Source organism: Octopus bimaculoides, chromosome 1 (genome assembly GCF_046866305.1).
Source record: "Octopus bimaculoides isolate indiv1 chromosome 1, ASM4686630v1, whole genome shotgun sequence".
Taxonomy (NCBI): Eukaryota; Metazoa; Mollusca; class Cephalopoda; order Octopoda; family Octopodidae; genus Octopus; species Octopus bimaculoides.
Window position 1 is genome coordinate 122,394,912 of NC_142928.1, and position 14,414 is coordinate 122,409,325.

At 37.0% G+C, this 14,414-nt stretch overlaps 1 protein-coding gene across 1 annotated transcript in view; it reads left to right on the plus strand.

The window, feature by feature from the left end:
- LOC106872789 (uncharacterized) overlaps positions 1-14,414 on the plus strand; it is a 433,274-nt gene that overhangs the window by 291,322 nt on the left and 127,538 nt on the right. The window contains exon 7 of the mRNA XM_052969923.2: positions 6,169-6,286. Coding sequence (XP_052825883.2) covers positions 6,169-6,286 — 118 coding nt within the window. The remainder of the gene's footprint in view (positions 1-6,168; positions 6,287-14,414) is intronic.

Genomic DNA, 14,414 nt, shown 5'->3' on the forward strand with positions numbered 1-14,414 from the left:
AACTCATGTCGCCTGTGCTGGTGCCATGTAAAAAGCATTCAGTCCCCTCTGCAGAATGGTTGGTGCTAGAAAGGGCATTCATACATAAAAACTATACCAAAACAGACACCGAAGCCTGGTGCAGTCTACTGCCTAACCAACTACTGTCAAACCATCTAGCCCATGCCAGTATGAAAAGCGGATGTTAAATTATGATGGTGATAGTGATGGTGATGAAAAAATTGAACAGGTGCAAACCAGGTTTTGGCATCTGATGACTGATCTGCTTTTATCTTATATAGGTGCTGGCATGGCTTGTGGTAAGAAGTTTGCTTCCTATTCACATAGTTCCATGCCCAGTCCCACTGCATAACACTTTGGGCAAGTGCCTTCTACTATAGCCTTGAGCAGACCAAAGCATTATGAGTGGATTTGGTAGATGGAAATTGAAAGAAGCTTGTCTCATTATGTGTGTGTGTGTGTGTATGTGTGTTTTTGTTGTATGCATATGCCTTTATGTCTGTTTGTCCCCTACTACAGCTTGACAACCATTGCTGGTATGTTTACATCCCCATAACTTAGTGGTTCAGCAAAACAGACTAAGAAAAAATAACTGACTTAGAAACAACAATAGTAAGTACTGGGGTTGATTCAATCGACTGAAATTCTTCAAGGTGGTGCCCTAGCATGGCCATAGTCTAATGACTGAAACAAGTAAAAGGTAAAAGGCAGGCCTGTAGGGTGGTTTGTACCTGTAATTCAAGTAGTAAAGCCGTGTCACACGGAGTGATGCTCATTTTTACCTGGGAAAAGAGTGGGCATTTCTGTGGAACGCTCTGCCGCTTATATTTCAGTTCAGGTGCCTTGTGATGCATTTGATTTAATAACAGAAAGACCTTTGCTGAATGATAGAAATTCACTATGTATGAATGTGTGTGTATTTGTGTGTGTGTGTGTGTGTGTGTGTGTGTGTGTGTGTGTATGAATGGATGTATGCATGTATGTATATCTGTATGTATGTATGTATGTATGAATGTATGTATGTCTCTATGTGCGTATGTATGTATATATGTATGTATGCATGTCTATGTATATCTGTATGTATGTCTGTATGCTTGTATGTATGTATATGTGTATGTATGTCTCTATGTTGGTATGTATTTATGTATGTATGTATGTCTCTGTGTCTGTATGTCCGTATGTGTGTATGTATTTATTTATGTATGTCTGTCTGTCTGTATGTATGTATGTATATCTCTCTGTATGTATATATATATGTATATCTCTCTGTATGTATGTATGTATGTATGATTCCTAAGCAGATACTATATGGGGAACTTGTGAATGGAAGGAGACTCCGGCAGAAACTAAGGCTGCGATTTAAGGACTGTGTCAAGTCCTCATTAAAGGCCTGTGGTATGCAGGACACTGACTGGGAGAACAATGCCTGTCATCACCACGGATGGAGGAAGCAGGTTAAGGAGGGGATCGATGCTTTTGAGAGAGCACATATCCAGCATGAAGAACTCGAGTGAGCTGCGCGAAAGCGCATGGCTTGTTTAGTGAATGGGGAAAGCTTGGTCTGCAATGTTTGCAGTCATGTATGCTTGTCAAGAGCAGGGTGCATTAGCCACCAACGGAGCCGCAAATGCAAAATATAAGTTAGTCCTAGAGTGCACAATGTTCCTGAAGGTTGGCAATGGTCTTCCTCGGTCACAAGTGGACGGCCATTATCATGTATGTATCTCTATGTATTTATTTATGTGTATATATATATATATATGTTGTGAAGGTGCATGGCTTAGTAGTTAGGGAATTCAGCTTATAATTATGAACTGAAGCAGCTGTGTGTTGTATCCTTGAGCAAGACACTTAATTTCACTTTGCTCCTGTTTACTCAACTGGCAAAAAAATGAGTTAAGCTGTAATTCAAAAGGGCCAGCCTTGTCACATTCTGTGTCACGCTGAATTTCCCAGAGAACTACTTTAGGGGTTTGCATTGTCTGTAGAGCACTCAGCCACTTGCACATTAATTTCATGAGCAGGCTGTTCCACTGATTGGATCAACTGAAACCCTTGTTGTCCTAATTGGCAGTGTTTCAGTTAATTAATGTAGGTATGTATATATATATATATATATCTATGTATATGTGTGTGTGTGTGTGTGTGTGTGTGCATGCATGTCTGTCATCATCATCATTTAAGCATTTAGCATTTAAACCAGAGGCCCAAATATTTTACCTGTTTTATATACAAACTAGCCAGATCAGGCCCCTCACACCTACTCTACAATGTCATTTTAAAATAGATAGTTGTATCGTCAAAGTCTCAAAGCTACAAGATAATGCAGGTTTAATTCAACATAATGTGAATAAATAAGCATTACTTTTGACAGAGTAATATGAATGTTAGAGGGTTATCGTCTGCTTTCCATGCTTACATTGGTTGGACAGTTTGACAGAGGGTTCTGACTTGCTGTTGTTTCTTGCAGGCTGAGTAATCAGGTAGATGTTCCCTTGCATGATCATCAGTACAGGTGAACAACATTGACGATGTGTTATATCACTCTCATTTCTGTTGCACTCTCTGCCTTCCACACTTATTGATTTTTTTTTTTACTTTAGATATTTCTGCTGCTGATACCTTATTTTGATGTATTGATTCAATCAGCTGACGTTGTTAGCAAGCCAGCTAATAACTCATGAAGAGAATATAGATGATGATCACTCACCTCTTCATGAATATATTACTCAAGTCATACACACATGGGTGTATATCTTTATATTTGTGCGCGCGCGCGCGCACACACACACACACACACACACACACACACACACGTGTCTGTATGTATGTTTGCATTAGGTATTAATTGGTTGTTTTCGCCATTGTAACTTAAAGTTTCACACTCCTAAGATATTTGAGAACAGTCAAACAATATACACTGAATAAAACTAAGTCAAATTCTCAAAGGTTAATTAGTTAATGCTTCAGTTAAATGAAGCTGCTGTAACTTTTGAAACTTCTCAGATAGACAAAGCTTGCAAGTTTGTGATCCATTGAAGTATAGAGTGGCTTTATTGACAGAGCTTCATGTTACTGGAGATCTTTGATCCCTAAATATTCAGAAGAATTCTGACATGAATATTGTGTTTTCTCTCTGTCTCTTAGCCTAAATGAGTACATATGTTGGTAGTAACAACTTTTGAAAGACTTGACAATGAGCTCTATGTAATTCCTTTTGCTATCGTTTCATGGTGCTTATTTGATGATATTTGATGTATCACTGCTTTGGAAATGCAGAAACCCTTGAGTAGGATGACTGAGAGATTTTAGAAATACAAGTTAGCTATTGAGGAAGAGTTATGAATGTGCATGTAATTGTTCCTTGATGATTATATATAAATATAGTCATCAAGGAACAAAAGGGGTAACGAGCTGGCAGAATTGTTAGCATGCTAGGTGAAATGTTTAGTGGTATTTCATCTACCATTACGTTCTGAGTCCAAATTCCACTGAGGTTGACTTTGCTTTCATCTTTTCAGGGTTGATTTAATAAGTACCAGTTATGCACTGGGGTCAATGTAATCAACTTAATCCCTTTGTCTGTCCTTGTTTGTCCCCTATGTGTTTATCTCCCTGTGGGCAATAAAGAAATATATATATATTTATATAGAAAACAAGCAGGCTTCCCCTATGTTACAAAGACTTTGTTTTCCTCAAAGTATTTTCTTCATATAGAATTCTATAATGCGAAGTTTCTTTTCTAATGACTTTCATGTCATATGAAAGCCAATGAGCATTGAAATCTGCTGGAAATATGCTTTGCATTATGGAATTCTACATTATGGTAAGATTTCCATACATGCACTGTATGTGAGGGATGTGCATGTGTATGTGTGTGTGTGTGTCTTTATATCTCCTAATATAATAATGAACATAGTGTTTTTATATATTTGTATATATATATATTTGTCCAAAATCACACAGGAAGTAGAAGGGAGAGGAGAGAAAATAGTAATTCAGTGAAGAAGTAGTGAGAGTAATAGCCCTGACTAAGAGGGAGTGAGAGAAAGTAATAACAATGAGAGAGAGGAAGTGGCAAAGAGTGCATAGTGTATCTTCTGTTTTTCTCCATCACAACATATGAATGAGAACGGAAGGCGTGATAGATGAATAACAAAACAAGGGGTGAAAAAAAATCAGTGTTTCAACTCTGTGTGAGTCTATGTGTGTGTATGGAAAAGGAGGTATGTAAATGTTTGTGTGTGTGTGTGTGTGTGTGTGTGTGTGTGTGTGTGTGTGTGTGCAATGGAAATGGGCTGGTGAATGTTCAATGCTGAAAAGAAAAATCAAACAGCATTTCAACTCTGTGTGAGTATATGTGTGTATGTGTGTGTGTGTACAAGGGAAGTACGTGAATGTATGTGAACATTGACAAGTGTATTAATTTGATTTACCATCCTTATCTTCTACTATAATAATACTCGTGTGTATTTCTGTGTCACAACATATGAGAAAGGAAGGGGTGATAGATGAATAAGGAAGGAAGGGGTGATGGAAAACTTGGTAGTGAGATGACAGAAGTCCTATGGTGAAAAAAAACATCAAACAGCATTTCAACTCTGCGTGAGTATATATGTATGTATATAGAAAGGAGTCATGTAAATATTTGTGTGTGTGTACTGTGGAAGTGGGATGATGAACATTCAATGCTGAAAAGAAAAATCAAACAGCATTTCAACTCTGTATGAGTATATGTGTGTATGCATGTACAAGGGAAGTATGTGAATGTTTGTATCTGAGATTATTATGTACCTTATTTTGTACCTTATTTATATATAAAATAATACAATTAGCCATAATTTTTGATGGCACAGGGTCAGCTTGTATCTGTGTATATCCTCAGTGGATCATATATCTGAAAAAGAAGCATACTTCAAAGGATAGAGCAGTAATGTATTTACATGAAGTTATGTATTTGTCAAGTGATCAATGTTTTTGCAGCCATAAGACGCTTAGCTTTATAGACAACTTATCAGACTCTAATGACTGAAGGCATATAACCTCGCTTGAAACAGGAGTTAGAAAACCATTGTGTATAAAATGTACAAACACACACACACACACACACACACACATTATATAGTCGGTTCATCAGACATGACAACACCACTACAGTGTGTGCCGCCTGGGACACTAGTTGATTTCGTCGACTCCAGTGTTTCACTGATACTTAATTTATCGACCCCAAAAAGATAAAAGCCAACGTTGACCTTGCTGGAATTTGAAATCAGAATGTAAAGACGGACGAAATACTGCCAAGTATTTTGCCTGGTGTGCAACAGATCTGCCAGTTTTAGTGATAATAATAATAATAATAATAATAATAATGATGGACTTTCTTGCCGAAGATGACATATGAGTGTTTGTCAAATGACTTGCACAAATGATTTGTTTATACTGATCAAATGTCTGCGCTGCACATTAGGTCACTCTCTCCATAAAATCAATGTTGTTTGAACAGGTGCATAGTGTACTATGTATCAGGTGTTGAAATGACCGCAGAGCAACATAAGATGAAGTGTTTTGCTCAAGAACACAATGCACTACCTGGTATAGGATTTGAAATCATGATCGCTAGATCATGAATGTGACACCCTAACCTCTAAACCATGTGCCATCGCTATAATAATAGTAATAATAATAATTCTTTCTACAATAGGCCCAAGGCCTGGAGTTTGTGAGGAGGATGATAGTTGATCACATTGACCCCAGTACATGACTGGTATTTAATTTATTGCCCTTGAAAGGATGAAAGGCAAAGTTAACCCTAATGGAATTTGAACCCAGAATGTAAAGATGGATGAAATGCCATTAAAAACTTCACCCAGCATGCTAATGATTCTGTCAGCTCACTGCCTTTATATATAATAATAATGATAATATGATAATAATAATAGTAATAATTTCTAATATTGGTACAAAACCTCATGTTCAAGGAAGGAGCACGATTGTTCATATTGACTCCATTAATTGACTGGCACTTAAATTTATTAATACTGTAAAGATGAATGGCATGTGGTAATAATGTGTTAACATAACATTTTAATGATGTGTTATCAAAACATTTTCCTTATGTGTTTCCATTATAATTTTGATAGACTCCATGGTGTTTTGTTTTCATTATAGCCCTTTCCTCGTCGAGATTTCACAAAAGAAGATGCTACAAAAAGCCTATTGGAACTCGGTCTTTGTCCATCAGTAGCGCTTGTGTTGAAGAAAACAGATGGCTCTCAGCAAGCATTTGGTAAGCAATCTCAGAAAAACCTTCCACCTTGCACTGATTACGTTTGTAATGCTACTACTGAATAATTTATTGAGTGAATAAATGTTAAAGTTACATCATCTTTCTGGTTCAGAATTTATTTATAGATAAGTCAGTAAATTCTTCTCTATTCTTAAGTGTGTACTGATGTTTTATACTGATTAATTCACCAGTTTTTCGTATGGCACGGTTGTAAAATGTGTTACTTGCTATGGATAATAACGATGGTGATAAATATAATGATTATTATTATGATGAGTAGTATGAAATATGTATGATGGGGTGCTGAAAAGTTCCTGGCTTTGGGTAAATGTAAATGCAGGAGGATCAGTTAATTATGATTTTATTGAACATATTCCCCTCTCAGATTTATTCAATTATTGCAACGGTCCTTCAGTTTTTCTAAGCCCTGTAAAAAAACTTGGCATGTCGAGCCTCCAACCAAGCCATTTGCAATACCCTTAAAACCAGGAACTTTTCAGCACCCCCTTGTACATATGTATGTACGTACATACATGCATACATACATAGTGTAGGTATGTAGGGTAAAATCCCAGTTGTTTCCTTCAGTTTTTCTAAGCTCTATAAAAGAACTCAGAAGGCTGGGCCTCCAACCAGGCCTTTCGTGAGACCCTCAAAGCCAGGAACTTTTCAGTACCCCCTCATATATTGTACAGCTATTGCTCTGTTTACCAATCTTAGTTCTTGTCTTCTATATATTTTGTATTCTTTTGTCATTTATATTTCACTTGTTTCAGTCATTAGACTGTGGCCATGCTGGGGCACTGTCTAGAAGAATTTCCAGTCTAATGTAGTGATACGGACTGCCGAAAAACAAAATAACGTTATGTCCCTATTCCCCGAGCTGGGTTTGAAACCGTTTCTAGTTGGCCAGGGCATTGGTATTTCCTTTGTCCTGTCAACTAGCACAGTTATTTTTAGCGTAGGAGTGTGATCGCTGACCCTTTCCAGTCATCGAAAGTTTAGAAAAACAAGTTAGGAGCTGTACTAAACTGACCCAGCTTTGGAGGGGGTAAAGTAGTACTGTTGGGTATGGTATCTGTCATAAATACTAGAGCATAGATTTGGGAATCGCAGTTGGTGTACAGCAGTTAGCGTAAACAAAGTCATTGGATGAAGAACGCAAGCCGGCGTGAAGGCCAGCAGCCAGTGGAGAAGCAAGATGAACAGAGAGGCTGACAGAAAGAGACGGAGAGAAAAAGGTTATTGACAGAAGGCACCAATGGTCGAAATGAATAGAGTCAACGAGAGAGAAGAGACTGTTGTGGCAGGCAAAAGTGAGTGGCAAAAGATTGTAGTAGACTACGTTGGTCAGTGCTTATCATTGTAGTGGGAGATTTGAATTGGTTACGGTAAAGGTTTGTGTATATATTTTTAAAGAAAAATGTACTTTGTTGTTACATGTTTTAAAAGAAGAAGAACTTTGTTAACTCTTGTTAATTGTGATGTTTACTGGTTGAAAAGAAAGAAAAGAAAGGACTTTTGTTAACTGTGTTAACAGAGAGGAAAAGAAAAGAAAAACAAAAGAAACAAAAAGAACTTTTAATTGACTTTTGAGACACGAACTTTGATTGTAAACTTTATGATTATGTGAAATGATCGTAGACTTCGTAATTGTTCTGAAACTTTGTTAAATGTTTGGAAACGCTATTGTTACATGTGTTATTTCAGAATTATTGTTATGCAATGTTGTTTTGTATTGTGATGTAAAAAAAAAAAAGTTAGTTTCACTACGCAACGTATGGTCTGTGTTATTTCTTCCTTGCCTGTTGTCGTCGTTACGTGCTCCGGCCGGGCTTAGTCATGGCGAACATCCTGACTCACTGAGCGTCGACGTTTGCGCGTGCGAGTTTTCTCTTCGTTGAGGTGCTCCGCGCGGGCGTTCGTAACAGTATCAGTCCCAATACTTATTTTTCCTTAAGCCTCATGCTTATTCTCTTGGTCTCTTTTGATGAGCCTCTAAGTTACAAGGACATAAACACACCAACACTAGTTATCAAATGGTGGTGGGGTACAAACAGACATTAAAATGCACATGACTGGCTTTTTTTAGTTTCTATCTACCAAATAATCCACTCACAGGGCTTTGGTTGGATGAAGGCTATAGTAGAAGACACTTACACAAGGTGCCATACAGCGGGACTGAACCTGAAACCATGTGGTTGGATAGTAAGGTTCTTACCACATAGCTACACCCATTTACTTTCTGCTTTTTTTTTTTTAGTAGTAATAAGACATAAAGCTGTATAATATTGGTTAATGATGGTGTATATGTAACTATGCTTACATTTCTAATTTGTATGTAATGTAGTGCTCTTATATTATTGTAGAAGTATTGTGAAGTGAAACATAGAAATCATACCAGGACTCATAGCACTACACACTACCCCAAAAAATAGCTTTGTCAAGGACAACCCATTTTTTGCAAAGGCACTGTAATTTCTATAGAATAGCTCATGTTTCAATAGAGTATCTTAAATAGAACAATCTTCACTCATAACACTAATATTCTAAGACAAAAGAACTTGTGGAAATTTTGCAACATATAATGTACAAAATTGAGACCCAATGAAATAACAAAACTCTTATAGTACACACCACATGTAACAGAACATGCACTTATATAACAAGAAATATAGGGTGTGTGAGCTGGCAGGATCATTATCACACCTGGTGAAATGTTTGGTGGCATTACATCTGTTTTTACGTTCTCAATTCAAATTCTGCTGGAGTTGGCTTTGTCTTTCATCCTTTCGAGGTTGATAAATCATAAGTACCAGTTAAGCACTGAAGTTGATGTAATTGATTTACCCCAACCTCCCCTGAAATTGCTGGCCTTGTGCAAAAATTTGAAACCAGTATAACAAGAAACAAGAAATTAAATTCTATAACTAGACAATCTGGTGTAGTACACCAGTAGAAGGACGCTACAGTCCTCCAATCCTCACAAAAATAAGAACACAATGCCACACATCTCAGGAACATGAAAAAGTGCACCAGGTGGTACAGTAGAAATTTGCATGAAACTACCAAAGAAAATCTCATAATAATAATAATAATGTGTTAGTATATCCCAGAGTAAGATCACTTTGCTATTCTCTGAGACCTTTGATGATGATGATGATGATATGCACTTTCATATTATTAAACTGTGATTTCTCCCACTTCTTCTACCTAGTCTCAGAGGTTCTGCAAAGGTTGTAGGTGCTGTTATTCACCCTCTGATTAAACCTTAAAGTAAAAGTTGTTAAGGAATTAATGAGTTTGTAAATTAAGACAAGACTTTTCAAGTATGCACACTCTTTCCTGGGTAAGCAATAGAAACTGAATGATATGAAGGTTGTGCTGGTATTCATCTGTCTTGTATCTTTTGCTTGTTTCAGTCATTTGACTGCCATGCTGGGCACTACCTTGAAGAATTTTAGTTGAGCTAATTGACACCAGTACTTATTTTTATTGCAAAGCCTTGTACTGATTCCATTGGTCTCTTTTGCCGAGCCACTAAGTTATGGGAACATAAGCACACCAACACCTGTTGTCAAGCTGTTGTTGGGGACAAACACAGACACAAAGACACACCATGCATACACACACACACACACACACACACACACACACACACACACACACACACACACACACACACATGTATTTATATACAGCAGGCTTCTTTCAGTTTCTGTCTGCCAAACCCACTCAGGGTTTTAGTCAGCATGAGGTTATAGTAGAAGACACTTGCCCAAGGTGCTATGCAGTGGGACTGAACCTGGAACTATGTGGTTGGGAAGCAAGCGTCTTATCACACAGTCTCTTTTGATACTAGCCTTCTCTGATTCTAAGACACAGATTTCCTGTTTTGATGTGGTCTAAATTAAAACCTTTCATCAAATTACTGGGTGGCAGTGGTAAGCAATAAGGTGTATAAATACTCCTGGTCATTTTGGCCCACATGGTTCCTCCAAGGGTGCTCTTTACCAAGTGTCTGAGGCTGCCAGTATGTTCACTGTGAAAAAATTAGTGTGCTCAGAGCAGACCTCGCCAGCTTGCATACAAAAAACATGGAATGATGGAAAATATGTTTGGTGCAGTGAATGGCTTTCTCATGGGTTCAAATATGCCCCAAGCATATTTGAACTCGCAATAACATTGCTTTCGTCAAAATTTCATGTTAATTTTTGGTCTAAATACCAGTTTACTAATGACAGAGTTATTTTGCTAAATTCTCTAGTATACTCTTTTACTCTTTTACTTGTTTCAGTCATTTGACTGGCCATGCTGGAGCACCGCCTTTAGTTGAGCAAATCGACCCCAGGACTTATTCTTTGGAAGCCTAGTACTTATTCTGTTGGTCTCTTTTACCGAACCGCTAAGTTACGGGGACCTAAACACACCACCATCGGTTGTCAAGCGATGTTGGGGGGACAAACACAGACACACAAACATATACACACACACACACACACACACATATATATATATATATATATATATATATATATATATATATATATATATATATACATACATATATATATATATACGACGGGCTTCTTTCAGTTTCTGTCTACCAAATCCACTCACAAGGCTTTGGTCGGCCTGAGGCTATAGTAGAAGACGCTTACCCAAGGTGCCACGCAGTGGGAATGAACCTGGAACCATGTGGTTGGTAAGCAAGCTACTTACCACACACCCACTCTTGTACCTATTGAAATAAAGGCAGTATATTTCAACAAGAATATGGTAACTAAAGGATTAATGCAAATTGTATACCTATGAATTTGTAAAATAATTTTTAAAAATCATTATTTTTCTCTGCACAGGTGTGTTCCCACAAATTCTTATGCATTTGCAATGCATGTCCAATATTGAAAAAGTTTTCCTATACCCGATTTAGAAGATAAAGAAATGGGATTGTCTATTTTTGAAATGATGCTGATAAGTTTAGTCTGATCGTTAATAAAGAGTTTTATGATATTTAATGTTACACAGGGCAGAGTCAGAGTGATTACTAAGTTGGTAGTGGCCTGGTTCTCTGTGGGTTATAAAGATGTGTGTTCTAGCTGATTCAATCAACAGAACAGCCAGCTTGTGAAATTAATGTGCAGTGGCTGAGCACTCCACAAATGTTTATCCATTTATCCTTTTCAGCCATACAACTGGTCATTTTGGAGCACAACGTGTACCCTTAATGCAGATCTCAGGGAAGTTCAGCATGCCACAGAATGTGACAAGGCTGACCCTTTGAATTACAGATACAACTCATTTTTACCAGATGAGTGAACTGGAGCAACTCAAAATAAAGTGTCTTGCTCAAGGGCACAGCATACCTCTGGGAATCACACTTATGACTTTATATTTAATAAAAGATAATTTATATACCTAAATTTCAACATCATCTCCTTCAAAATAGTCACCTTGTGCAACAAAAGACCAGTCCCTGCATTCCTGCCACTTTTGGAATCTGGCCTGGAATTCTCACCATGAAGCCACTCACCTTCACACTTGGAAGCAATGTCAGTTATAAGTTAAAAATGTATTCAATGTCACATGATTTGTTTGCTTTTTTTCAATTGATTTGGTAATGGAAGGGTTTATGCTCTTGGTTCTTGCAAATCCCCTAGCCAATGAAAGTGACACAATTAATGTTTCTCTTGAACTGTTGCAATTAGTAACTTCAGAAGGAACACAAAGCTGCAATTTCCAGATGAATGACATTCAGAGAAAACAGGACTGGTACAGTGGTTGAGAGGGCCACAGGTTAGCAGCAGTGATAGCGGAGGAGGAGAAGGAGGAGGACACAGTTTGGAGTAAATGAGAGGAATTGAAGGGAATGAGTCAGAAACCACAAGGGACAGGAATGTTTGTGTTACTGAGACAATAAGTCTTTACAATTTTTCTCACTTTCTGTCCATTGTTACTTGTCTGATGTCATTTTCAGTGATATAGGACAAATATATCAATTCGATACTCTATATTCTTTACTGTTCTTATTTCATATAAAATGATTTAAAAAATTATATTTTATTTCCTGTATCTGCTCTTAACCTAATTAAAAAACATAAAATATATTCTCTTTATAAACAGTCTTTTTTAGAAGTTTCATTTTCTCATTAGCACGATATTTTTCTTAAGATCATACAAGAATTTTTTTAAATGCAAATATGAAGTGTAGTTTTTTTTATTCCTATACAACGAAAACTATGAATAAAGATCATCTACAGATAACAGTTACTAAAATTCAGCACGCAGAAACATGTGGAGATTCAGAAGTCCCTTATTGGCATTCCTCCATTTGACTGACATTGAAATATTTTCCTATATTACTGACATTGTTATGTCAGTTAAGTCTATAACTTTTCAAGAATAGTCTCCCTTTCATCATGGTTCTCTTAAGAAAAATAATGTTGCTTTCTTACATGAAGCTAATTTTTGTAACAGGAGTTGTTGGTGGTGGTGTGAGAGAGGGATGCCCCCATCCCCCCGTATATTGTTGTTGTTTTTATTTAAGGTGGTGAGCTTGCAGAATCATTAGCATGCCAGGCAAAATGCTTAGCAGTATTTCAGCCATCTTTATGTTGAAGTAAAGAAAGAAGTAACAACTGTTAGTGATTCTCAGAAATGTAGAAATTCTAGAAATTAAGAACTAATTTATCAGAAGTTAATTTACATGCTTAGGGTGTGAAAAATTTGATCTTTGTTCACAGACAAGATGCAGTTATAGATGTTTTGGTCTATTACATTTAATCAATATTGCATAGAGTAAATAAGGTGACAAGCTAGCAGAATCTTTAGTTTGCTGGACAAAACACTTAGTGCCATTTCATTTGTCTTTATGTTCTGAGTTCAAATTCCAATGAGGTCAACTTTGCCTTTCATCCTTTTGGGGTTGATAAAATTGGGGCTGATAAAATAAGTAACACTTTAGCACCTGGGTTGATGTAATTGACTCATCTCCCCTCCTCTGAAATTGCTAGCCTTGTGCCCAAATTTGAAAATTATTATTATTATTATTATTATTATTATTAGCTGGTAGAATTGTTAGCTCAATGGACAAAATGCTTAGTGGCATTTCATTCCTCTTTACATTTTGAGTTGTTGAGTTGAAGGTTAGGGGAGGACAAAAGCAGTAGTGATAGGGATAATATGCACTTGGAGAGCTACTACTTCTGTTAGTAAGGAAGGGCTTCTCCTTCAGAGTGAAAGGCATATTGTATGATGCCTGTGTATGAACAGCTATGATACATGGCATTGAGACATAGGCTGTGACTACTGAGGATATATGAAGACTTGAAAGAAATGAAACCAGTATGCTTCACTGGATGGGTAATGTCAATGTGCATGTACAACAAAGTGTAAATGATTTGAAAGAAAAATTGGGTATAAGTACTGGATAAGAGGGAGTTTAGTGTATTTAGTTCTGCTCGTTTATGTCTCAGTTTCAAATTTTGTAGTGACTGACTTTCTTTTTCATCATGTTATATATTAATCCCATATCCATTTGTTACCTCTTAGTATTATTGTTTCATATCCATTATATGCTATGCATTAACCCATATAGAGTACCTGTTATGTACTGGTTTCAGCTTTGTTGATTATTCCTCATCCCAAAATTTAGAGTGTAAAGTTACAAGGTGATAGACTGTGTTGTAGATAAAAAAAACCCAAAACATATAAAGAAATAAGTAACAATTGTTAGTGATTCTCAGAAATGTAGGGAAATAATTTCAAGAAATTAGGAATGATATGGTATATCTTCTGGCCTACAAGCGTGCTGCCTCATCTCTGCATTTTCTGTTACTACTATAATGGCCTCTTCTCTTTGGAGCTGGTTGGACTCATTCCACCTCCACTCAAACATTTGCATCACACTTTCCTCTCATCCTCTCAGCATCCTTGTTGTGTTTATTACCCAAGGCTTCACACTAATAGCTACACCCAGTCCTCTTTCTTGGAACCTTGGCTCTTTGAATACCCTCCTTTCTCATATATCTCATAGAAAGGTCCCAGAAGAACAGTGATGATACCAATCTTACCATTCTAGGAGGACTGGCAAAGTTCATGTGTATCTAACTTTCTTCCAGACCTGGCA